General features: G+C 40.7%; 2 protein-coding genes across 7 annotated transcripts in view; one reads left to right on the top strand and one right to left on the bottom strand.

Moving 5' to 3' along the window:
• The window catches only part of mrtfbb (myocardin related transcription factor Bb), an 80,026-nt gene extending 57,693 nt beyond the window's left edge, over window positions 1-22,333 (top strand). Inside the window, exons 5-20 of one of the 6 annotated variants that reach the window (XM_044331294.1) lie at window positions 1,441-1,541; window positions 6,872-6,994; window positions 9,311-9,383; window positions 12,939-13,004; window positions 14,881-14,936; window positions 15,031-15,106; window positions 15,358-15,519; window positions 15,920-16,101; window positions 16,580-16,726; window positions 17,674-17,921; window positions 18,313-18,448; window positions 18,555-19,451; window positions 20,304-20,414; window positions 20,521-20,649; window positions 20,741-20,801; window positions 20,904-22,333. In XM_044331294.1, coding sequence (XP_044187229.1) covers window positions 1,441-1,541; window positions 6,872-6,994; window positions 9,311-9,383; window positions 12,939-13,004; window positions 14,881-14,936; window positions 15,031-15,106; window positions 15,358-15,519; window positions 15,920-16,101; window positions 16,580-16,726; window positions 17,674-17,921; window positions 18,313-18,448; window positions 18,555-19,451; window positions 20,304-20,414; window positions 20,521-20,649; window positions 20,741-20,801; window positions 20,904-21,379 — 3,044 coding nt within the window. In that variant the 3' untranslated portion in view covers window positions 21,380-22,333. Of the gene's footprint in view, window positions 1-1,440; window positions 1,542-6,871; window positions 6,995-7,024; window positions 9,399-12,834; window positions 13,005-14,880; window positions 14,937-15,030; window positions 15,107-15,357; window positions 15,520-15,919; window positions 16,102-16,579; window positions 16,727-17,673; window positions 17,922-18,312; window positions 18,449-18,554; window positions 19,452-20,303; window positions 20,415-20,520; window positions 20,650-20,740; window positions 20,802-20,903 lie in introns of those variants that run through there. The other 5 variants (XM_044331293.1, XM_044331296.1, XM_044331298.1 and 2 more) reach the window with 5 other exon arrangements.
• A 601-nt stretch (window positions 22,334-22,934) lies between these two features.
• Window positions 22,935-25,326, bottom strand: LOC122966989 (lipopolysaccharide-induced tumor necrosis factor-alpha factor homolog). The gene is made up of 4 exons (XM_044331338.1): window positions 25,185-25,326; window positions 24,732-24,878; window positions 23,880-24,027; window positions 22,935-23,727 (listed from the first exon to the last, which is right to left on the bottom strand). The coding sequence occupies exons 1-4, from the start codon at window positions 25,324-25,326 to the stop codon at window positions 23,619-23,621; spliced, it is 546 nt and encodes a 181-aa protein (XP_044187273.1). The 3' UTR covers window positions 22,935-23,618.
• Window positions 25,327-25,921: the final 595 nt, after the last annotated feature.

Below are 25,921 nucleotides of genomic sequence, written 5' to 3'. Positions count from 1 at the left end.
AAAATGTACAAACAACAAAACACGTCTCTTTTTATTTTGATTGTTAACAGACTCTTGCTAAAGAAGATCATCATTTGTGTCTGGATTGTGGAGGACTACTCTCCCAGGAACCCTTGGCCTTTGTAGCCCATGATGCATATGCCATGTGGGTGTGGGATCTGGAGTTTAGCGCTTCAGGCCTGAGTAAATACTGCAGCCATTCCAGGCATTGCTGTGAATGGTGGAGGAAGGAAATGTCCGTAATCAGGGTAACTTCACTGTTTCCCATAGCTGAGTCAGGAAGTAAATCAGTTGCAGGGAGATGACAGTGGATGAAGAGAGCGTGCATATCTGACAGACAAAAAAAGGGAGAAGTCTTCGGTGACCTTTTAGTTTTCAGCTTTGCACTAAAATGCACCCTAGTGCAATGCATCATATTTTACTTCTGATATGCATCTTCAAAAGGACTTTTTGTCACACTTTTATGCCACATTTCTGCCGGGATAAAGTATATTTGCGTGATAATCAATGTGTCTTTTATTTTACCTCATGCTGCCTTCATTGTATAGGCTGCATTATACCCATTTGAAAACAACACTGCACACTTTATATTCCTGGCATTTATAGGGCAGTTAATGCTTCCCTTGTGGTCTGGACTGTGTTCTCGCAGCCCGCTGCTCTGACTGTCCGTCTCTCTTGAGGCTGAGGCCATGGTTACGGTGTTATTATTACCTGTTATTCCAATGACAAATGTTATTCCCAATCTTTTTCCGGGGACACAACAAAATTGCAAGCATACCACTCGGTAAATGCTGATGTAGAGTGTATTGTCAGAGAGTTCAGAAAGTCTGGATTTAGGCCCTCGAAATTAAGATAACCACACGTCTCCAAACTGTTCCAATTTCCTAATATTCCAAACCGAATAAGCAGGCATGGAAAAGTTATATGGTGCCAAATGCTGGCTCTATGCCTCTCTAAGTTGGTGCATTCACAGTTATTTGGAGTAATTACTTTTTTCACACTTCAGGAACTCCAAAACTCTCAGTTTGTCTGTTGACATCATCACTCCAGTCTGCCAAATGCTAAAACCAGGTTTCTGCTAATGTAATTAGAATTAAAAGCACATAGATCTAATTCAATGAGAGGACTATAACTGACATAAAGTAAGAAGCTTTCCCCTTGAGTCAACAGTGCTGCATGCCTGTGATTATATTACATAAAGTATAACATGGCTTAGCAGTCTACAAGCAGTCCACTTGCAGTCCTACTTAAGATAAGAACATCTTAAACATCTTCTCTTCCCCTCTGCATTCATCAACTGTGGACAGATAACAGCAACATACATACTAATTTAAAGCACTTTGCAGCCTTAACAACGTTGTTAAAGTAAGTGTATTTCAAAAGATCATTTTATTGCAGCTTAAAATTCACACGTTTCCTCCTTTTTCTATTTTCTTGAAGCTGCCACCCTCAGATCAAGAACACTGGATTTTAGGATCTACTATGATACTCAACAGTCCCTGTCTGGCTCCCAGAACAACACCACGAGTTGCAGCATGCCAGTGAGCAAACAAGAGGTTATTTCTGTCCATGGTCGACCCCTCACCGACCCCCTGCCAAGCACGCTGCTGGCTGGGCCCAACCAGGAAGAGAGAGGGGAGGGCTGATGTTATGTGCGACCGCTCTAAATAATGGCCACTTGAGGGTTAATTAGACTTATGGGAAAGTTTTGGTTGTTGAAATCAGGGAATGTAAGAGGGGAAGTGTGAAGGAGTTACCCACCCTTCGCTGTAGTTGTAACATTATGTTTTCTTACACGTTGTGGGGACACCGTTATACCCCAGACAGAAAAAAAAAAAAGGTTTTTTTCACCACTGCTTGTTCTGGCTATAGTATCAGCTATTTTTAGCAGCATAGTCTGCCCCTGCTTTATAGTGCTGAGTTCATGTGGTTGATCAGTGGTAGGAAAATAGCGTCCCGTGGGCCAAATCTGACCCTCCAGTATATATATTTGGTCCACTGACAAAAGCTGAAGTTTTGACTTTAATAATTCGCATCAAAACTTTTATATAATTCTTCAAAAATCTACTGTAGGTAACAAAATGAACGCAAGACTCCTATAAATCCAAATCAATGTTACTTCTATACTATCCCCACAGGAGGAGAGGCATTAGAACTGCGGTTGTGCCGTGCTATTTGAATAGTGAATGGTCCTGAAATTACATCTAATAAACATACCAGAAAGGAAATTTTAATGTGTGAATTCCAATATCGTTGTAATTCCACACTTTAGCCTATTCGACCATAACACATTTATTTTTCACGCACACAAATAGTTGGCAGTTGAACACAAATGGTGTGTTGATGCCATTTTTTTTTTTTTTTTTTTCAAGGTAACAGCAACAACAGTACTTTCAGTCAACCACGAATGAAGCAGGCCGCTGTGTGTGGATAACAAAGTACGTCTCTAGTCTCAAAGTGCAACACAGAACACGAACTGAGTATTAAATGAAGCTGCAACTGTTAGCCATCAGTTATTAATGTGAGAAAGACATCTGTCCGCAGATACAACACTAAACAAGGTTATAAATAAAAAAGAGATAAAGGCATGCGTTTCCACTGAAGCACTTAAGGCCCTCCAATGAAAAATCCTAAAACTGGTCCATGTTTGAACCTAATTGCTGACCCTTGTGGCAGAAGTTTATTTTACACAAGTGAGTGACTGTGAGAGATACTCATCTTGTCAACAACATGTTTTTTTTTGCTTTTATAGAAAGATTTGATATCTGGATGTCAATTTTTTCACAATTTACATCGTAAAAATAATTGTATAAAATCTTTTACTCCCATTAGCTGATTTTGTACCATTGTAGTCAGACTTTTGTCTGAATGCATCCCTTCTTTATTTACTGATTTTCAAAAAGAGCCACAACCAAGGAGATCTTACTGCTTCACAAAGATTTTTCATTCTGTGTTTACCATGGTCCTTTCACAGGTATATAGATAAATTGTGTAATACCTCTGTCTATCTAGAGCTAGAACTCTCAGATATACTTATAATGGCATATGTACATGGTATAAAATTTTCTTCTCAACCGTAAATACAGCTTTGACAATGAGAACGCTACAGAAACAGTAGTAATATATCATTATCGGTGCATTTTCGCTGTACTTGGTCAATGATATGATGACTTTTTAAGAAAATCCATGAGTTTTTAATCAATTGTACATCTAAAAGAATAAACCGAAGATGAGGGAACAACCACAAGCACATTTTATGGGATGCTTCTGAACAAATAACCACATATATTATCACATAAATACATCCATCTGATGCTTTGGTGTGACTCAGGTCTGTTTTCTGGACATATTGCACCACTATGTCGTAGTCATAGTTCTAAGTCAGTCCAGTCAGCTACTTTGGTATTTGGATGTCATGGAGAAACTTACTACAAGTCAACGACAGCAACATTATTTATCTGTATTACAAAATGAACAATTTTTGTATGCCCTAGCTTAGTAATCTTGGTGGAACAGTTTGTTGGTTTGGCATTATCATTCTTGCCAAAGCTCAAACGTGGGAAGGAATGTAAGTCTGATTGCTCATGCTCAAGCAGTTCATCTAAGAGAGCAAATACGAATGATATCTGTTTGGACATGCTTGAGTGTAATCACGGTTTGCCTGTGGGCAAGTGTGTTTGTATGTGTATACGTTCTTAGATGTGTGTGCAATTTCTTGTTTTTGGTGATGATGTTAATGCGGCCGTTACTGCCACAGGCCTGCCTTTTTTAGCCTCTTGTGGCAGCTGCATGTAGCACAGCTTCAAAGAAAACTGGAGGCCTGTAGGGATTTCTCTCTGGCTTTCCCACCATCTGCAGTGGCCTTCATGGGATGTGATGGTAGTGGGTGTTGTGGAGGCTCCCCTGTGAAAAATGAATATCCAATTTTACTGCAGCCTCTTTCAACACATGTAGACTCTCCCAAGATCATTATATATGCTTATATTTACTACTTGAATCACATACCTTTATCTATTTAAAGGCTTCAGGCACCAGCCAGCATACAGAACATTTTGACTTGTGCCCCATCATTAAAGCACATTCTTGGTTTATTGTCTTGGACCAAACTTAGATCCAGGTGTTATGTGATACGCCTAATGCCTTTGCTGAAGATAATGCCATGGCAGCGACCCAGACTTTTCACTACCATGATAAATAACTCGTCTAAAGCTTGAAATGTCAGTGCTTTATAAGCCTGCAATCAGTCATCCAGAACCCAACACCTGAAGCTTTGAAAAATAGTTTGATTAGCAGATTCTGATTAAACTGAACATCTGTCTTTGGTGTAGCAGCACATGCTCAACAATGTGCTCGCTAAAGTCAAATCGATCTTATTCAGTCTGACGTCTAGCACGCAGAAGGCCAAGAATGAGCTTTGTGTTATGGAAGGAGCTGTCTTCTGTGCATACCTGCAGCTAGATTACTTTAAATGTGAGACTTATCCAGACCTTCCAAGGGATTCTTCCTGGAACCACCCCAGTTAAAATCCAGAAGGAATTTGACGCAGTCTGGGTTTTATAGGAAATACCTACGTGAGCTGAAAGGGGCTGTATGGATGACTGCCTCATCATTGTGCACCTGAACTTGATTATCAATGTGCCCATCAGCAGGCACCATCAGAAAAGGACAGTTACTCCCAAAGCCATTAAATGGCGGTTTGGCTTAAGTTCTTTCGAGAGTGTCTTTGACCTTTAGTGTTGTTCTTTTGTGATGGAGGTTAAACTCAATCAAATTTTGTTTGACCTTGACGCTTTGCTGTACTGTAAGCAAAATTAAGTTGAGCATGATTTAGTACATTTTAAGTATTTGTGTTTACACTAGTTATAAACTCCCACATGGGACTTGATTTTAATAAGCGCTTTGATGTTTAAAGAAACTTTATCTGGGAAAAAGAAGTGTGGCTTTTGGCTCTGAAAAATAATTTGATACCAAGGGTCAGGAGTCTAATGAGACTGTCTAGATCACAGTGTCAGGGTTTCTGTGCATTTTCTCACCAAGACAACATTATGACAGCACAGCTGCAGCGCAAACTTAACTGTCTGACATCATCTGTAAAAATAACTGCAGGAAACATTGTAACAATATTGGCCTTTTGTTTTGTAACATACAGTACACTGTACTTTTTATCTTTCACTACACAAAAGAAACATCATGCATCACTTCTATTTCAATGCACTGTCATGACATAAGTGGAAAATATAGTTGGATAAGCAAAGGATGTTAGGTTAAAGGAGGGTATTACAGCATTATTATTATTAAAATATACAATAGACTGCACACAACATGAGTTTTTATAGTTTTACATCCATCTTTGGGTTCACTCATCAATCAGTAGATGACAGGTGTTAAGTATGCAGTCCAGTAATGAAAATAGTCAACAGCACAATATACTGTAATACAGACACAGCAAACACAAGCCATCAATTCTAAAGAAAAGCTGGATCGAGTAAAATCACAAGAAATCATCTCTCATTTTTCTACATATACAGGAGTTTTGACTTCATACATATAAAGAGCAACTTAAATGTAAAAGAATTACTCAGGCACAGAAATATTCTTTCTTCTTCAAGTTTTATGTGGGAAAAAACAGCGTTTTGGTTGAAAGACCTATGGACCAGAAATGTTGGTGTTTTTTAAACATAAAATGTAAAGTAGCACGATCAGTAGTGTGTCTGAATTTTTATATTTGTCCTGCATGGACGATGTGAAACAGAACTAAGATGTACAAACTTTATTTAATCTCAGATAGTAGCTGTAGTCTGGCTTTTGGTGTGATCCTGTCAAGACTTTGAGTGTGACAACTGCATCCACACTGCAAAGTGTTTCTTTGTATTTCTCTTTACATTGGGAACAATAGTAAACAGTCAGATATACAGCGCTTACTGCTGTGTGTCTGCTGTCTTGCTAGCATAATAATTAATGAAGCAGTGAATAAAATTGCTGCACTTATGCTACAGTACAACATAAAGTAAAATAAATGGACACCCATCATGCAATCATCAATATTTTTTCAGGCCTAGGCATAACAGCCTTGATGGTGTGTACTGGAACTGACATAACCAGTGTAAACAAAGAAGCATTGGGATGGAGTTAAACACGAACGGCACTCTGACGGCTGGCAATATTCTTGGCAGAGATTCAAGACTCATGTTACAAATTGCCCTACAATACCGACAACACTGCATTGTATACCAACATTGCAGCCCCTTTTCACCATGTATATGTTGTAACTTCCTAATGCCAGGTAATCTATTCTACTACACCACTTAAATACTACCAAACTTTGTTGATATGTATGTGAATGTAAACATGCCATTATTTTAGGGGCATCGTCATTAAGAGTAAAGAGAATAATTGGTACACTCTGGAAATGGGAGAGACGAGGGTGGCGTTGTCCGCCCTGGGGGGATCCATAGCTCGTAATTACAGAGATTCTCATCTAGAGGGGAGGCCTAGACTGAAATTGTGCAATGTTTGAGTCATTGAAATATACTCATCCCACTGTCACTATGCTTAAGTTTTTACAGGAAGACAAAACAAGCTAGTCTAAATATTATTATAAAGAACATACTGTAGGTATTCAGACAATTTAGAAGACACTGTCAGAATCCAAAAGCAAAAATCTCTCAGATTACTACTTAAAATTATAGTTATTTGAGCACCTGATCACCTGTTTTTCAGTGCACTACTTTTTGTATATTGTGATTTTCCATGTGCTATCTTCAACACACTCACCATCACAAAAACATAGATAGACATACAAGGGAATAATGTCGATTTTTGCTCATGTTTGGCTAATGCCTAAGAAGGCCTCGCTCCTCTACACTACTAGAAGTCGTCTCCCCAGAGCCCTTGCTGCCCCTGCTGCTGCTGCTGCCGCTGCTGCTGCCGCTGCCTCAAGGAGTGCAAGAACGACGAGTGGACCAAAACTTGGCCTAATCAGTGGCCAAAACATGTGAGTTTGGTTTACACATACAGGATTGTACGTTGACCATTTAAGAGCAAGGCCACTCTGGGAAAACAAACTCATTTCAGTGATTTGTTTATGGAATGAAGTTAGGAATTAGATCAAAATTGCCTTTGGATGCCAACATTTAATCACAGCTTAAGTAGTTACTGAAATCAAAGTTTTTTCTTGGGGGAAAAGAGATTTGTCTTGTATCTCAGTAAAACAAAGCTGATGTTGCTCTTCATGTCATGTACACATCACACGACTGAGACATGAACTGTTCTGAGTGACTTGTAGTTGTTTTTAGTTGTGTTCATGTTGAAAATTCACTTTTTTCCTTTTAGGTACTGCTTTTTATTACAGCCCGAAAGTTTAATGTGACAGTGTAATTGTTTTTGTGTTTGCCTTTTGTATTTTATAGTCGTAGCATTTTATCTTTCTTCAACACAAACCTCAGACATGAATCAAACACAGCTCAGTAACTGCAACGGCAACAGCAAACTCATGTGTTTTCACTCTATTCTAAATGAGTAATTATAAAGTCGTACAATTGTGAAAACACCTGGCCAGCGGGAAACAGATGGATATAATAATGTAATGAGAGTGATAATCATCAAGCTAAAATAACTATAAATAACCGTTAATGCAGTGACATTGTTCTTGTGCAAAAGTAAGTCCAGATTAAAATGTAAAGTTCTATAATGTAGATCATCAGGGAAATCTACCTCTGAATACAGTCCATGGAGCTTTTTTCTTCTTGTTTTTCCGGTATATTTTAGTGTGAATGGAAAACATCTTGAGTTAATACGAGCCACCTTGAGGTTTAACATTAGAGATTAGACTTTTAAATTGTGACTGACAATGAGAAACAGCATTGTTCAAGACTGGAATGGGAATTTTGAGAGCCCACAGCAAGATGTTGGTGCAGCAGAGAGAGAAGTTTTGATTGTCGGATAAAACAGGTGTACGGGGCATTCGTTAAATCCGTTGTTTCGTTTCTGTGGCAAACGCACTTATTAAACGTTAACTCCGTTTGTTTGCGGACAGTATGACAAATGGAAAGATGTTTTTCCACATTCCTCATCCGCCAACTACTCGCCCATATTTTTTATGGTCTTGTTGTTCACCGCTATTCAGTTCCGGCGGTGAGCTGTCACAACACATTGTCCCTGACTGTACGGATCCCATTTACTTGATCAACTCCATGTCTCGCCCCGTCACATGCTGTTTGACATGTATATTTCTTGATCCCACAAGTGAACGTTATTAAACCAGAACACAGCGGTCCAGTCCTCCCCAGCATGCATTGTCCTGTTCAAACACATCACAGGAACAGCCGCAGGACCGAGAGGACTGCTGCGTCTCTGCCTCAGCTTCACCTTGACATCAGTTCCTCTGCGGGATCAGACGCCCACCCTGTAGCTTTGATATATTTTCTAACGGGCCTTCCTGGATCCACTGAGACACATGGAACTTAGCACAATTAGTGTACTGTAATTCCTCTTTATCTCATTTCCTGTTAGTGTGTTTATAGTCATCTACCCGCTATTGTGAGCTGCGAGTAAGCATGTTTTTCTACTAGCTGTTGCAGTTTCGCTTTACATCACCCTATTTGAATTAGCGGTCATATACAAGTTGGAGTTGCTGGGAATGAATACAACAGTTGAAATGGAATTGATATCAGCTGCAATAAATTAAAGGTTTTATAGTGTAAAACAGCAATAAAAGCTAAAATCACCATACATGTAAAATAAAACAAAGCTAATAATTTAAAAATGGTTAAAGATAAGCTTCCATGTCCCCTGAGGATCCTGTGTGTTTGTTCTTGTCATTGTTATTTAGTGCTCGAAGAATTTTTAGAGAAAAAAACACTCATGTTTCTCATGGAAACGTGCCCACTCGAAAGTCCCAACAGCTTGTTTTCATCAACTATGGATCGGTTATTAGTAAATAATTTGGTTCTTTGCCAAGTGAATATCCTGAAACCAAGAAATATTGATTAATCTGAGAAAATAATATATTAGTTCCTCGAGGTTTTGTTCTGACATTTGACGAGTCCTCTGTGATTAAAGCAGAGTGACCCAGCAAGGGTTAACATGAGCAGCGCTGTGTTCCCTCCTCCTGACGTTGACGGAGCAATCTCACACATACACACACACACACACACATACACACACACTTTCTCCGCTGAGGCCAGCACAGAGCCAGAGAGGAGGGACTGTACGCAGCTCTGAGAGCCAGCTGTCGTTCGCTCAGAGCTGGGTCTTTTCTCTCCCTGACTCCCCCGTTCTCCACTGGCCTCATCACTCCATGGGACTCCAGACCTGGCCTCCAAGCAAACCACCACTGTCCTCTATGGCCTGCCTTGATGTGGAGACCCCTTCCATCTGCAGGGGTAAATTCAAATCAGGTGCTTTCTCTTTCTTTTTCCTGTCTAACCTGCATGTATTCATAGGTTACATTTATATATCGGTGTAAAGTAAACTCAAGTTTTTCTTTGACTCTTGTGAATCTTAACTGATGCTGGCAGCATTGGAGGGGGAGGTGGGGGAGTGGGGGGGTTGTAGTGACGTAGACTCGGCCCCACCAGGAAATGACAGGGCAACACTAAAGCTCATCACATTGACTCATGCCAAGCATCATTGTGACAGGAGAAACTATTGTGTTCTGATGGATAATAACGCAAACTTGCAGTAAAAAGGGATCTGAATCAGCGACTGAGAGATTTAGGAGAGAATACTCATCCATGTATACTGCTTATATTTACTTTGGCACTCTGTTGATATGATATTATGGTTTTCCGTCACATAATATAACCATGAATTCACCCCTGTAATGTAAGTACAGACGATGCGCTTTATTCACATGAATTCTCAGATATGCTGTTGTTCAAGATTCTGATCATTTTCCTTGTTTGCCTTCCTCATTTGCATTAATAGGCAACAAATTCCTTTGATTACGTCAGTTCAAAAACGCAATAAGCATAACTGTTGTTCAGTGATAATACCAATGTGTGTGTAGGTTCTATACTAGACTACTGTCGATTAACTTTAAAATCCATTAAGTCACATTATGGTAAATATACTGTAAACGCAGAAGTGTGTGAGGTGTCCGAGCTGCCGTTTAAGATACAGTACAGCGTAGCGCTCTTTACTTTTATAAGCAGATACATAACGACATTCTCATGTCAAAAATACAAGATAAGATTTTAAGATAAGTACGTAGATAAGTGAATAACTTTCCCTCCGGGGCCATGATCCAAGATTTTGCGTAGATGACAATTTCTTGTCAATAAATTACTATTCATGGCCTGAATAAATAAAAAACTCTTTTGAAACAGACCCAGATCAGTTAAAGTTCGACTCAGATGGAGAACACGCCCACTTCTGGGGAAATCAACTGTTTTATTATCACTTCTGGCATCCTACCAAAAAAAAAAATTTAAAAAACGATACTACTACTAAACGCAAAGTCAGAGACTTATAGACTGCCTGTACTAGTAGTTTTTGCAGATATTCATGATGAAGTTAGAAATAGCTGAAATTCTGTATTCAGCATCCACATTTTACCTATTGGTTGAACTGACTATAGTGTAAACGAGTAATGATATAGTTAAGTTTTATAAAATGGTTTGATATACTTTATGATCAAATGTTTGCATGTCTACATTGACCAATTATCTACATGAATGTTAATAAAATTATGTTTATAGACCTTTTAACTATTAAAATCTTATTGGTTAATCTTTTTTTTTTTAATTTCTCACAGCATAAGATAAAATATATCAATTTATTCTATCTAATCTAAATTTGAGTCCGTTCTTTCCCCCACTAGTGCAAGTCGTGAAAGCAATAAAAGAAAATACATGTGAGGCAGCTACTGCACCTTCTAATGACATTTTGATAAACCAATATAATCTGTATATTCATGGTTTAGTCTATCTCCGGTTATAGACGACTGAAACTCTGCTAAAATGGGACACTGTTTAGAGTCTTTGGTATTTATAACACTAAAGTCAACATAACCCAGTGTCAGTCTGTTTCTAAACTAAAAGTCAGTTTTGTCTGGGTAAAGAGTATCTGTAGCCACACCAAACAGATTTTTTTTTTATTTGTACTGTTTCTAAAAACAATTCAAATAAAAGGTCCAATGGGAGACCTTCATGATTTGCTGAGAACGACATGGGTCGGAGATTAGAGATTACATCAGTAGACAGGGATTTCTGTAGAGCTCTTTCTCTCTCTCTCTCTCTCTCTCTCTCTCTCTCTCTCTCTCTCTCTCTCTCTCTCTCTCTCTCTCTCTCTCTCTCTCTCTCTCTCTCTCTCTCTCTCTCTCTCTCTGTGTTTCTCCACAACCTCTGTTTACGCTCTGCTGGTGAGCAGGAGAGTGGAGCCGGTTTGCATCATGGAGAGGGTTAGCCAGGGTTCAGGTTGAACACAAGCTGACACATAGTGAGGAGGACCCCGGGCATGAAGTGTACCCCCATATTGATGCTCAAATTAAACTTTTGTCTCGTGGAGCTGGAAGGCAGCTTTTGATTGATATTGATATGTAGGAATATGCACTCATAAATTTTCTTGCCAGTGGCATTCTCTCCAAGTCACAGTGGATATAAATATTGAGACAAACCAATGGCAATTTTTTTACAATCTCCTGGTATAATCTGTCTCCGGCAGACTACAACCCCCCTGGTCTTGGTTTGTAATAGGAAACACAGCAGGCGGGGCAGGCACACTGTGTTCTCTGCACCGGAGTTGATGAGCTGCTGTGAGAGTGAACTCGGCCTCCCACCCTTCGCCTCGGCTTTTGTCACTCTGCGTTCTCTTGCCCACCAGTGGAAGTCCGTGATCATCCCCTCGGCTCCGCATACGACTGGAGATCCCACCCCCTTAACTACCCCCGAATTTCATGGTTCCCAGGCCTTGTTCTCACAGCTGCCCAGTTTATTTTTGCTAGAGTGACTCACAGTGGCCTGTTCAGACGCAGTGCCTGTCCCAGGAGAGTTGAGCAGGTCTGTGTTGTGTGTGTGTGTGTGTGTGTGTGTTTGTGTGTGTGAGTGGGAGTAGCTGTTTCCCCTGAGCCACTATAGTAGAGTAGATCTAGCTAAGCCAGCTTCACTTCACTACAATGGTGACGATAAGGGTCTCATGTACCTCACACCGCCGCCTCATTCGTCACCATCACCCATCACCTTCCTCTTCAAACACTTTTTTTTTTTCCTTTTTCACCACTGAGCTGTGTTATTCTACTGAAATAACATGTCCACACTCGCATGTTTATAAATGTTTAAACAGGGATCTTACTACAGTTTATACTGATGGAGAAATAACAGCGAAGACCATCCAAGTACTGTGTGTGTGGGGCTCGCATGCAAGACTGCTGGAGGATAGTCGTGTCTTTGATGTTCTTCGGTAACAATCAGTATTTATCCATCCAAAGTGAGATTACATTTTAAAAACAATTCATTAAATAGACATGACTCAACTGACTCTTAGTGATGTCATGACCAACTCCAGTTTTGCTCACTATCGTGGCTGCAGCTCTAAACATTAATTCCTCTTTTATCTGTTTGTATTCTGTACTGCAGTTACTTTGTTTGACTCCACAGTACATTTGCATCCCACACAGAGATATTCACTTTCACTGGAAAGGCTACCGGCCAATCACATCGCACTGTTGGAGTCTAACTGTTGTAAAACGTGCGGTAGTCTTAACAACCCGAGTTAAAACCATACAGGAAGTGAATAGGATGTCTGTGGTGGTGAACAGGGTTTTACTGTTGGGCCTTGGGGGTTGCTTATTGATTGATAAATAGTAATTATTTGGTTTTATTTCAACACTGGCAGCTTTCACAGTTTAAAGCCACGGATGGTTGTTAGATGACTCAGTGGAGTTGGCTCTGAGTGGTAGAAGTTCAACTCTGACCCCCCGTGTCTCTGCACTCTCACAGTCCTCCAGCTCTGTCTGCAGCAGAGAAGAACTCGGGAGCAACTTGTTGAGCAAGGCATCATGCCACGTGAGTATTCACATCACACTCTAACAGGACTGATTAGATATGAAGATTGAGATTAATTGACTGGCGCCCATGAAAATTAAGAAGTAATCAATACGTGCTGGATCCACAATGACTTTCTTTATCATGGCTCCCTTCTGCTTTTCTTATTACTTGCAGTGTTTTGTTGCTTTCATTAAAACAGTATGAGAGATTAAATTCAACGTCTCACTCAACCGCAGCATCATCATTCAAACTTTTTTTGAGAGCATGTTTGTAGTGACATTAAGATGATGTGACAAAGGCAGGACACATGATAACAACATTATTATTTTTAATTATTAAGTATATTCATAGCAGCGGTGATCCTGTTTTACTTGTATCAAAGGTGGTCACTTAATACCTTTTGGCTTAATTAGGGAAAGTGTCATTGTGTAAATAGCTTAATTACATTATCTTTGCTTGTTTTATTCTATTAAGTGTCTTATATTGTGGGTCAGTGTCTCAGACTGTTGCTAATAGTTGAATCATTGTACAAATGTAAACATAGCCAATGATTAAAAATGAATCACAGTTAAGCCAGCGAGCAGCACACCAGTCCCCTTACCTGGAGGGTCTAGCGCCTGCTTTATACCATCCACATTCTCGCTTGATGTGACAAAAGTGGAGCAGACTCAGTCCCCGTGCTACCTTCCCTGGGGGAGCGTTGTGTTTAAGAGCGCCTCTAATAAAAGACAAGCCAAATCTGTGACACAATCATGCTGATAGCTGGAAAGGTAGAAAGAGAAGAAGACACAGCGCTTCCTTTTTGTCCTGTTCTCTCTTGAGAAGCCTCCTGCAGTCAGGCTTTCAGCTCCTCTCTGGCTCCACATAGCCACATGAGTCAGCGACTGGGCCTTCAGTGGAGGTCAGTCGCTCTCTCTGTGGCCTGGCCAAGCGTGGCCTGCACACAATCCTCCTAGGCCATTCTCTACTAAAGCACTCTGCTGCTCCCGCACTTATGGGCTTATGATAGGTATGCAGTGAGGTTTAGGTGTCGAGCAGGAATGTTTTGCTTCGCTCCTCTGACACACTCCTCAGAGCCGCCGCCCCCCCACCCCCAGTGTGTCCTTAAACCAAACAGTGCTCGTCATAGCAGAGGTGACTCGTCAGTGAGCCAGACTTCGCCTGAAGCGGGACGAGTTTATTCTGGGAGATCAAAGACTAATTCTCTGCATGGAGCAATCTCTTTGCTTGAATCAGTAAAGCTGACACTTCCTGTTCCTGCTCCTGCTTATTAATGTCACACTCATGCGGAATAACAAACACTAAAACACTTGAAAATAATTGCGAAAGAGTGGGTTGTATTGTACTCAACTTAGTGTGGAGAGAGGTATTATCTTATCAAGGAGAACCATTTACAACACTAGAAATGCTGAAATGAAGCTGTTGACTTATAAGCAGTTTATATATTTGCATGTACTTTGGCATACAATAAATGATGCAAAGAAGACACGCCTTATCTTATGTTTTTTGTAGATCCACTCTCATTTAATGTGTACTTTAGACCAAACTATGTTGTTCTTAGTTCACAAAGTTAAGCTATTATGTTGTGGTAAAATTTGCCTCTGGATGTCCATAATTTTAAACTGTATAAATGTAATAACATAATGATTGAGTATAACTTTAATTATACACTCTTATCAATGAGTTGTTTGCTATGTAAAGATACTCTGTCATAACAGCAAAAACAGCCAAAGTGAAATGACCTTTGGATGATAGAGGACAGCAAACGGTGAAACACACTTAAATCAGTAATCGTTTATTTTAAAGCTGAAGGAACAGTTTGCTTGAGTTGGTGTGGAAATACAGTATTTTGACTGAGAAAGGTTATGGATGTTGTTGTTTCACCTTCTCACAGCTCTGAAAACGCCTGCTGCCTTTCATGAGCAGATTCGCAACCTGGAGAGAGCCAGGGTAAGACATCTAATCACCTGATCATGATTGTTTTGATCTACATCTAAATTATGTCGCCATAATATATAGACAAAACCTTTTAATTTGTTAACAGACTGGGAACTTCTTAAAGCACAAACTCTGCAGCAGACCTGAGCGCTCCGAGTTGGTCCGTATGCACATCCTGCAAGGTAATTATCCTCCTGTGTGTTCCTACTTGGTTATGGAATCTAGATAACAAAGATGAATACAGTGCTTATTCATCTAGCTGCACTTATTGCCTGTTTTAATTTGTTTTACAAAGTTCCAGCTAGATAAATGTCTTTGAGGTTGACTTGTCTGAGATCTGGCTGCGCCTGCTGTGAGTCACCCTGACAAAGAAGTTAAGTGGTTGACTGATGCTGGCTGGATCACAGCTGATGATCCGCTGTGTGTTTATCAGAGACGCAGGCAGAACCATTACTCCAGGCCACACAGATGAAGCTGAAGAGGGCCAGACTGGCTGATGATCTCAACGAGAAGATCGCCCAGCGGCCTGGACCGATGGAGCTGGTGGAGAAGAACATCCTGCCTGTAGACTCTAGTGTCAAAGAGGTCGTGAATGGTAGCTACTCATTTATAATATCATATTTTCACTGTCATGAGGCCTGAGGCAGTAACCATCATACATCCTTTTCATGGCTTGTTTTAATACAATTTGGTGCCATGTGAATGAGATAAAAAATTACAGTAACAGCCAGGCATTTCATTTAACCGACTACTTGAAAACATACCTTTCACACTTATGACATTTTGACTTGATATTTTGGCAGCCATTTATAATAGTTACACCTCTGTTTGACCAGTCAAAATCTGAGTAAATGGTGCCAATCTGTAATTTAGTTTGACATATTATTCTTTTGTCATTTTTGATTTATCAAAAAATGGTATTCATCTTTTATTATGAATAAAATAAATATGAATAATAACCTGTATTTGCTAAATTATTAATGCTGTCTCACTAGGTGATAAGCCAAACTACCCCAAGACGCCAGATGTGTACAACTTTGATGAGGACAGCAGTGGTGCGTTATCACCAGAACAGACTCCCAGCCAAGAATCTCCCAGCTCTAGTTCAGCCTCTGTAAGGGAGTCTGGAGGGACTGAGGCCTCCTCTATTCCCTCTAACCTAAACTCTTCAATTCAGGTGAGGACAACTACAAAAACCAACATGATTTATGTTAATTAGCAAATGTCAAACTTCACACAAACCTTCCTGTTCATGTTAAGCAATCCTTACCAATACACTGCTCTTTAAATAAAGTGGAGAGAGTGCTCATGATTGAATGATGGTTGGTCACTGAACCGTAGCCAAGTGGAGTTATCTGATTTCACTGGTAGAATTTTTCTCTTATGAGAAAAATAAAACATTGAGGCTTATTTGAACTTTATTTAGCGTACGCACACACAGTGTACTATCCTTGCAAAATGTATTTATTGTGAGTTTTAAAAACATTTTGTTCTCATTCTTTCATTTTCTCAGTAATATGCCCTGTTTCTGGTTATATTATTCTAGTTCAGGTGCTTTTACTTATCCCGCATTTGATGACGACCAACAGGCAAAGCGACTTCACTGTTCTTGCCGAACTGACCGTGTGGTTTCTCTTTGTCTCTGCTTTTCTTAGCACTCCCCACCTCCTATCTCACAGTCCACATCAGATTTAGTGAACCTCGTTTCCATCAGTGAGCAACAGAGCAACCAACAAGCAACTACACCTCAGCCAATAGCCACGGTTGTCACCAGTGTCACAACAGGGCCGGTTCTTGTAAAGGTTAGTTTCAAAATGTTTCAAGTCTCCTTAAACTCAGGGAGGAATGTTTTTATTTTTAAAGTATGAGTTCATTTAAGCTAATAATTATTTCATCCCAACTTGCTCACAATCCTTTAACATTTATTACCAGCTGACATGAATCTGACCTCTGATACTAGGCTCTGTCTGTCTGATTTATTGACTGTGTGGGTTTTTCTTTTTTTTTCTTTTTTTGTTTCCTTTGGAAATGTGATGAGAGATACAATGTCAGAAAACACAGAGTCTGTGTTTTGTCATACTGAAAGTCACATTAGTTTAGGGGTGAACTGAAAGTCAGCATTAAGCCAAGTCAAACGCAGTTCAAAGAACAACAGGGTTTAAAGTCATTTCACAAATCCAGGGGTTTAAATCTGTGCCAGCCACAGTTTGTCTTCAATTAGGGTCAAATGACAGGCTGGCCTTCCTCATTCAGGCTGTGTACAATGTAAGCTAAAAATCAAAGGACGGGAGTGAAGCAATAACTTGTGCATTTATCATAATCCAGTTATCCTCTAAGCATAAAATGAACTCTCCCTCACTTAGAATATGATAGGGGGAATGAATTTGACAAATTGGAGGATGTGTGCTTGCTTAACCCAGCTTGAGTTTCTAGTTTCATAGCTAGAACCTGCTGCTCTTATGCCAAGCCATTTTTGTATCCTGTAATTGCAGGTGGTAAAACAATAAGGTTCACATTTCCACTACCCGTTTCCTCATCCGGCAGTTCTCATCGGGTGTCAGAACAATGTTCCACCTAAAGGCTTCAAGCTATAAAAAACCAGCATCAGTTCCAAGTTTTTTGCAGTGTTGGTACTGGCAATGTTAACTGTGTTCTGATAAACTGGAGTGAGATCAGTCACAGGGATCAAATATCCTCCAGATGGTTGTCTCAGGTTTTACATGCCCCGTCTCTGTGTTGTGCTCTGCAGCAAAGCCTGCCCAAGACACCCAGCGATAAAAGCCGCAGTAAAAAGAGCAAAGAGCCAAAGCCACGAGTGAAAAAGTTGAAGTATCATCAGTACATTCCTCCGGACCAGAAGCAAGAGCTTAATGACGTACCAATGGACTCTGCTTATGCCCGCCTCCTGCAGCAGCAGCAGCAGTTTCTGCAGCTCCAGATCCTAAGCCAGCAACATCAGCAGTTCAACTATCAGGCCGCTCTGCCTGCCACACTCAAGTATGGTTCCTTTCAGCAACACAAACACTCCTGTTACACAGCCACAGACAGGATTTGGCCCACCCACAAAGTTTAGCTTCATGTTAATAGGCAGCTCATTTGTATATGTTACTAAAACCACGCTGAAGTATAGACGTTGCTTCCCTTGTAGAGTTCAGTTGTTATTTAAATATACATTTTCAACAAATACAATCCAAATTTCACACCTGATTTTACAGAAAGAGATGCTTGTTGTGATAACTGTTTAACCACAGCTGCTGTATGTCTCGCATACTTTACATTTCCTGCCCACAGCTTCCTACACAGAAGCTGTTTATTGTGAAAAATGAATATTAGTTTGGATTCCCTCTCTCATCTGTACTCCCTTTCTCTTCCTGTCTTATTACAACAGACCAACAACTGAGGTACAAACCAGCTGCTCCAGTGCTGCTCTGAGTGGAAACGCTGCGTCTGCCCCTGTGCAGCCCCGCCACACTCAGACAAACCGCAAGCCGGATCATTTACCAGCCAATCTGGATGAGATGAAGGTGACACGTTGCTGTTTGCACACAGTCTGACTGTATGTGCCTTATTTATACTGTAAAGGAGACCAAGCAAAACTGATCATTTCATCATAATTTGTTATTCCTACAGGTTGCTGAGTTGAAAATGGAACTAAAACTCCGATCTCTGCCTGTTTCTGGGACAAAGACGGACCTGATAGAGAGGCTAAAGCTGTATCAGGAGAGCTCTAACATTCAGATTGCTGCTGCCATGGAGACAACAGCTGTCACAGCAGCTTCACAATCTGGAAACATAAAGTTAACCCCACCTGTGTCCCCAATAGCCTCCAAAGTGTCCAGTCTGGGCATAGAGGACAGTAGTATGGCAGACAGTCCCTCAAAGCTTTCAGACGCTTTGTCTCCAACTCATGCTGCTCCCTGTGTGAGCTCCCCACAAAGAGCTCCACCGGAGGAGTGCTCCATAGAGACGACCACGTCCTATGAAAAGGACAAACGTCTCCATGAGAAGGAGCGTCAGATCGAGGAGCTGATGAGGAAACTGGAGCAGGAACAGAAGCTGGTGGAGGAGCTGAAGCTGCAGCTGGAGGTGGAAAAGAGGAGTCAGCAAGGAGATTCTCCACCTCGTCTAAGCCCTCTCACTCCTGTCCAGATCAAAGAGGAAAACAGGACCCCCTCAAACTGCTCAGCGTCTTGTAGCTCTCCTGGGCTGCCAGTGGTGGTGAAACAGGAGGAGGGTGCGGATCAGAGTTGCTTAGCTCCTCCAAATCAGTTCATCATCAGCCACCAGACCATCAAGCAGCCTGAAACCCTGCAGCCTGTCCAGGCTGGAGCTCAGATCCTCCTGCCTGCATCCCTTCCTGCCTCAGCAGTCACTATCCAGCTGCCTGCCAACGGCATCAAATTACACACTACTGTTAGCAGCACAGCCCCAGGCCTCATCCAAACCTCTGGACAGGTGCCACAGAAAATAGAGGCCTTAGCACCATTACAGCAGCAATGCAGCACTCAGACTCAGCCACTGACAAAGGTAAGAAAGCAGACTGCTTGCACAGGCTGCCTCGGTCTGCCTCTTTTTTAGTCATCACTATCAGCTGTGATTTTTTTTTGTGTGTGTGTGGTTATTCTGGATTCCTCTCAAATGTCCAAACTTGAATTGTATGTAAATGGGAAACATGTGTGCACCTGAAATCATAAATTCTGTTTTCTATGTAGTAAATTCAGGTTAGGTTGCACATCATACATCTGGTGCAGTGTTTTTGATGGCACTGCCTAATAAAATACATATAATGTGTTTTTCTATCAAACATTTTTGATGGGCTACCATGGGTAATGCATCCTCCTTGTTGCCACGGTAATAACAGGCCTCAGCTGGGTGGTGAAATCCTTCCCTATTGACATCAAAAGAAGGTTTGTGGAAACTTTGGTTGCTAGAGCAGATGCTGAGTGAGTGAAGGCTGACAGCAGTGCCCTGACTGCCCTCTGTCGTCCCTGTGCTCCAAGCCCAACATCCAGCCAGAATTAGCAACAGAAACCGCTGTGCAGCTCAGTGTGAGCTGTTCTGCATGGGACTGCAACCAGTCCTTTTACTAGCGGGGTGAAAGATTGTGATGCTTCTGTCCGGAGAAATCTTGTTTTAAGTTGCCCACAGTTCCCCAGCTGCACCGCTGATCTGCTGTTGCACCATCATAAACTTTTTGTTCCCCAAGAGAGCATGTTTATTGCAACAGTTACTAAGAAGTGTTTTTTTGCTCTCACAAAGACAGCGTGTGTTTCAATGCACTAGTTTTCCGTGCATGTAGGAGAGCATTTTCCACATGGATCGCATTAATGTGTTCAGTAATGCATGCCTCCATGCTGACTTGTCTAAATTTCTCTGCAGACGTGGAGGATGGATACTACAGCACAAAGCTTACTCAACACATTCCCAGCAAGTGGACAACTGGCGGCAGCCTCCTCTAGCCAAACCGTCCCGAAAGGGCGTACAAACAAGGTAGAGGATTGATCTGTGTCTCTTTCTTTCCTCACTTTCTGTAAAGCACTTTGTAATAGTTTGTTTTTAAAAGTGCTAAAAGTCTACCTTCCTTCCTGTCTACTAGTCACCTCATCCCAGCCAACCAGCTTTGATCTTGCAGCAGCCAAAATTCACAAGCCATGTGTCAAAGTGTAGGGACCCGCCCCGCTACGAGGATGCAGTTAAACAGACCCGTATGCTAACAGCTGCTCAGGTGAAAAATAAAATATAAATATAAAGGTTTCTTATAGTATATCCTTTAAGCTTTCACTATCACTTAAATGCTTACTGTTTTTTTTCTGCAGGGTCCCTCTGCAGCCAGCCAGCAGATGGATGATCTGTTTGATGTGTTGATTGAGAGTGGTGGTAAGAAATACTTTTCTCTTTGGGGGGGTCACTGGTAAATCACACACAAAGTACTAATAATCTTTGGCTTCTCACACTTTATTTTCTTTACTTGTTTTTTAGAGATCTCCCCCTTCATCAAACAGGATCGTCCCAGCCTGGACAAGCCTCTCCCTGTGACAGCCAGTGTAACCACCCTTCCCATTAACACGGTTTTATCACGCCCTCCACCCCTGGTCCAAGTGGCCCAGCTTCCTGCTGTGCAGCTTGACCCTTCGAGCAGCTTGGCAGCCCTGACCCCTGACACCCAGCTGGAAACACTCCTGGATGGCACGCTGGGCGCTGACGCAGAGACGCAAACGCTGAAACTGATGGAGGAGCTACACTCACCTTTGGTCTCCATGGAGGTGGACTTCAATGAAAACGCACAACCCTCTGCTTTGAATCTGCACAACACCAACATGGATAACATGGATTGGCTGGACCTTACCTTGTCTGTGCCAGCAGAGGGGGTCAACCCTTTGGACATGTCAACGCCGGTGGGCGTCTTCTCCTCTGACTTCCTGGACTCCCATGAACTGCACTTGAACTGGGACTGACTGCCGTCAAGGTGATCCTCACACCTAGGGTTGCTTTTGTTTCCCGTGTGGAAAAATATGTGCTTTTGGAGGTCTGGGCAGCTCTGTTCTGCTTTATGGTCAGATAACTCAGCTTGGTAATAATCTAATCATGCAGCGTGCGTTTAGAAGTTGCTGCGTTGCTTCCTTTGAGGTCTTTAAGCCCTCTGATTGTATGGAGAGACTGACATAAAGTAGGACTGGTACTGACAGATTGAGCTGACAGCGGAAATAGCTTGAAAATTTTTCAGTCACAAGTTATGCCGCTATTCTGATATCAATCCGTTCTCATGTTATTGATCCCTCTTTTTTCTGATCTAAATGAATGTACAGTGTTGTATTGATCGTGGTAATAGCAGACAGAAGAAGAAAATGTCCTGTTCCTGGTTAAAGAACTCATAGACAAACAATGCATGTGACTGGGGTCTGTTATATAGTTCACTCCACCCTGTCTTGGAATGGTTATCATTAATTTGTTCAGAGGCAAACAATCAAAACTAGCACTCACACACAACCGCTACATGTGTGTGTGTGTGTATGATTTGATAAGCTTAAGTCAGATGTTTAACTGAATTGGTGCAAATATGAAAAAAACACAAGAATGCCTGATATGAGTTACCTTTAGTGTCAAAGGGCCACACCAAATGGTCCAACAGCACAGAAGAAACCAGTCTGACCAACCTTGTATTTATTAAAAAAATCCTCTGTCAACATTGTTTCATCTCTAAACCAGTTCTGACAGGGTGTTTTGCAGTTTGCAGATGTTTTAAGTTCATGAGTGATGAGCTGAGAATGACTCAACTGTGCATCTTTGTTTTTTAAAACCAATAGTCCTACAAGCTTTAAAGGGAAAATCCTCAGTTACACTGATGGCCAACTAGTCAGAACATAATTCAGTGCTTTAAAGTCTGGCATATTGACTCTTAAAGGTTTAAAGATTTAATATTAAAGCATTAAAAATACTGAAATAAGGTCATCTTGAATTTTGATTAGGTAGTTTATTCAAGAAGTGTAATCCTGGAAGGCCTTACCAGACCATGATCAACAATGTAAAAACATACATACAAAAAAAACATCCATCATTATGACTCACTGATAATTTGTTATCACCTCATTTCATACTGAAACAACGTTAATGCACATCAGTGAATTTGTAGTGACATCTGCTGGTCACATGTGAATCTGACAAGCTTAAGCAAGCACACTTTCTGGTCTGATTTGTTTCCCTTTTTTAAGCAAATGGTATTAGATGAAATCCAGTATAAAAAAAGACACGACTCACCATCTAGAAACCATTAAACGGATAATGACATACTTCCGCAGCATAGTGCCTGGTGTATGGGGTGAGACTGGTGTATTTGAGCATAAAGGTCAATGTACTGGCTGTTGTTTTGTTGAATTTTTAGGGATTTACTGTCTGCTTCTGCAGATTATCTGGAGTGTTGCTGACATCCTCATCCGAATGTTGAAGGAACTGATGAGAAAAGGTCTTACATGTAATTATATGATTGTTTGTTTGTTTTTTTCTTCCTGTCAGCGCATAAGTGCCTCATTTGACAATCCAAATGTCACCCTTTAAAAGGGATTGTGTGCTGGAATGAGAAATACTTTATCTTTACTATACTAGTATAACTCAACACCAAGAAACATTGTAATGCATAATTTATATGCCATATGTTTTACACATTGTGTATTTATGTGACCTTTTATACAAATGTAGCAGGCATTTTGTAAATACAGAGATTTAGGATTTCACATTAGGCCTATCAGCATCCCCATTATGCCACTTACCCCTTAATGCTTGTCATTAAAAAACTATACAAGGAAAGGCTTTGGTTTCTTAATTATGTTGTGCACCAATACTTTTAAGCCTTAACAAAGAAGTGAATGTTTACATGATTTCATATTGTAAAAACAAAACACCAAAAGATCCATCGTCATATACAAATATGTCCTGAAAAAGCAAATATAATACAAATTTACATGCAGGCAGCTGATGTACTGTAAATCCATCTCACCTGTCCATTCTGACATGTGCTCCATTAAAACCAATTATAGTACCTCAATGTTTGTCAAACATTAGCCCGCAACCGCCAGCTATTCAGTGCATCCCACACAATGGAGATTATGACAACGCTGGTGAATACACCACTTCACCATTAGGTCAGTGCCTTATTGCTCTCTCAGTCTGAGCTTCTGCCTTTCGCCACCTGCTTCTCTCTCAGAGCTTTTTAATGGTTGTGATTGACGACCGACAGTTAGGACATTTGTGCGTGATTGATTTGAACCTTTTGAGGCAGAAGGGAATGAGGCAACAACCGGCCACGCAGCTGCAAAAAAAAAAGAGGAACAGGAACAACATAAAATTAACATACCTGGAAGTATAAGGTAGTAAATGTAGTGCTCGCTGCAACAGACCCAACAAAGTCTAATTATATTCTCATGCAAATAATACAACAGGACGTAGAGGAGGGTTTCATACCCAATCAAAGCTGTCATGAAACACACCAACCAGGTGACACTACTGATCGAGTGGTCAATCTCCGTGGTGATGAACTGCTGACACTCTGGGCACTGTGTTTTGCACGGACATGGTGGAAGGTTTTCCACATCAAGAATCACTTGAGGGGCTGTGAAGAGAAGACAAGTTAGACCTCATTGGTAGTTTTCACATTAAAATATGTCATTTCTCATTTATTATTTCTCCAAACCTTGCAGAATAGTGTTGTCCAAATCCTTGACAATACAGAAAATAAATTCTAAAAAGACATCTACTGGAGAATATAGCGAGTACGCTTTAGTAGCTGCCAGTGTTGGCAACATAAATGATACTAAACCCTTTGTTGACTTTGAAAGAATCAGCTAAAATAATGTCGGTCAAATGGTTGCCAGTTACATTTACACTATTTATCTGGCAAATGCTTTTGTCCAAAGGAACGTACAAATGAGGTGCAATCCACAGCGGATGAAGAGAAGCCATCGAGAGTGCCAAGATGCTCGGTTTTAAATTGCACTTTATATAAATGCCACAAGGTTGCAGGTGCATGAAGTAAAACATAACTGCATAGGAAAATACTAGAAAAGTCTAGTAAATGTCAAGTAGCATATGACCTGCACCCCAGCAAATAAATTGGGAGCTTTTTGAGTTCGATCGGTGCAAAAAGGTTGCAGTGATGAAGCTCAAAATAAGTCTTAATGGATGAAAGCCTGATTTAAAGCTTGTACTATCTGTGAGGAGCTTTTTATTCACATTCTGGAGTACAGATCTTGCTATTTGAAGACAAAAGCACCAACCTGAACAGGTAAAATGAGCCTTTATAGACCACTGACTTACCTGGGACAGAAGGAGGAGCCACAACATAGAAAATATTGGACCCAGGAGCGTTAAACTCAAGCTCAACTTTCTCATCCTTCTCACTTTGGGCAAAATTAACCCCTAACGAAGAAGACAAAAGGTGATTAGAACAAGGCTGAAGTGTGACTCAGTAATCATTTGCTGTGGTGGATTAAAAACATGCCTTTCTTGGTATTGCTCTTCTGTTCTTTAGCTTTGAGAATGTTGTCATAGCTTTTTTGGAGGTCAGCTATCGTATCAATTATTTGTTTCAGTGTGTTATCAATGCCATCAATCTCATGCTGATTTGAGGCTGCTTCTTCTGGAAGAAAAATAAAAAAAAAATACCCACAGGGTTTATACACAGAGGTACTAAGAATTGACTTTGTTATTACTTATATAATTGTGCTGTTGCAAATAGAAATTTCTTCAATGTTCTCTTTAATATGTTACCTGTTTGTCCAAATTCAGCACGACTCCTCAACTCCTGAAATATGCACAGGATCTTTCTCCTTTCCAGAAGTTGTTGCCTCTTGAGGGACAGATGTTTCATTTCTGTTGAAATCCTATTCATCTCACTGTCTGAAGAAGTCATGGTGGATGCTGAAAAGAAAGATCATGTTCCAAGCACCAATAATGTATTAATTTTGTCTATACAGCATGTTTATGCTTATTTGATTTGCAAATATCTCTGTGCTGTAAATTAGAGCAGAGGTGTAGGTAGCACACTGTGGAATGGAAGTAGCTTAATGGCGGGTGACTCTCCAGGTTTTGTAGTGAGAAGAGTAGATGTTACAACCAAAGATATTTTGATATATCTATGGGGGAACAACTGTCCTTCCATCATATCTTAAAGATCCCCTCAACACATGTTTTGGGACATATAAAAACACTCTACTTGGAATAACATTTTGCTCATTGAAAAATCCAGAATTTATGAATATGCACATTTTTCTCAGGCTGCTGAGAAACACACTTGCATAAGACCTTACACTTGCATAAGTTGCACATTGGACAATGATTAACTGGTTGTGATGTTACAAAATCATGATTGTACGTACACGTCTTAAACTCAGATTATACATCCGTCTGCACAGTGAAGGTCAAACATCCAGCTGAAGTAAGAAAAACAAAACATGTTTGAGTGGAAGGGGACTTCAAAATATCAGTACCAGACTATTTAACATCAA

The sequence above is a fragment of the Thunnus albacares genome, chromosome 17 (assembly GCF_914725855.1).
Source record: "Thunnus albacares chromosome 17, fThuAlb1.1, whole genome shotgun sequence".
Classification (NCBI taxonomy): Eukaryota; Metazoa; Chordata; class Actinopteri; order Scombriformes; family Scombridae; genus Thunnus; species Thunnus albacares.
This window is presented reverse-complemented; position numbering and strand designations above follow the sequence as displayed.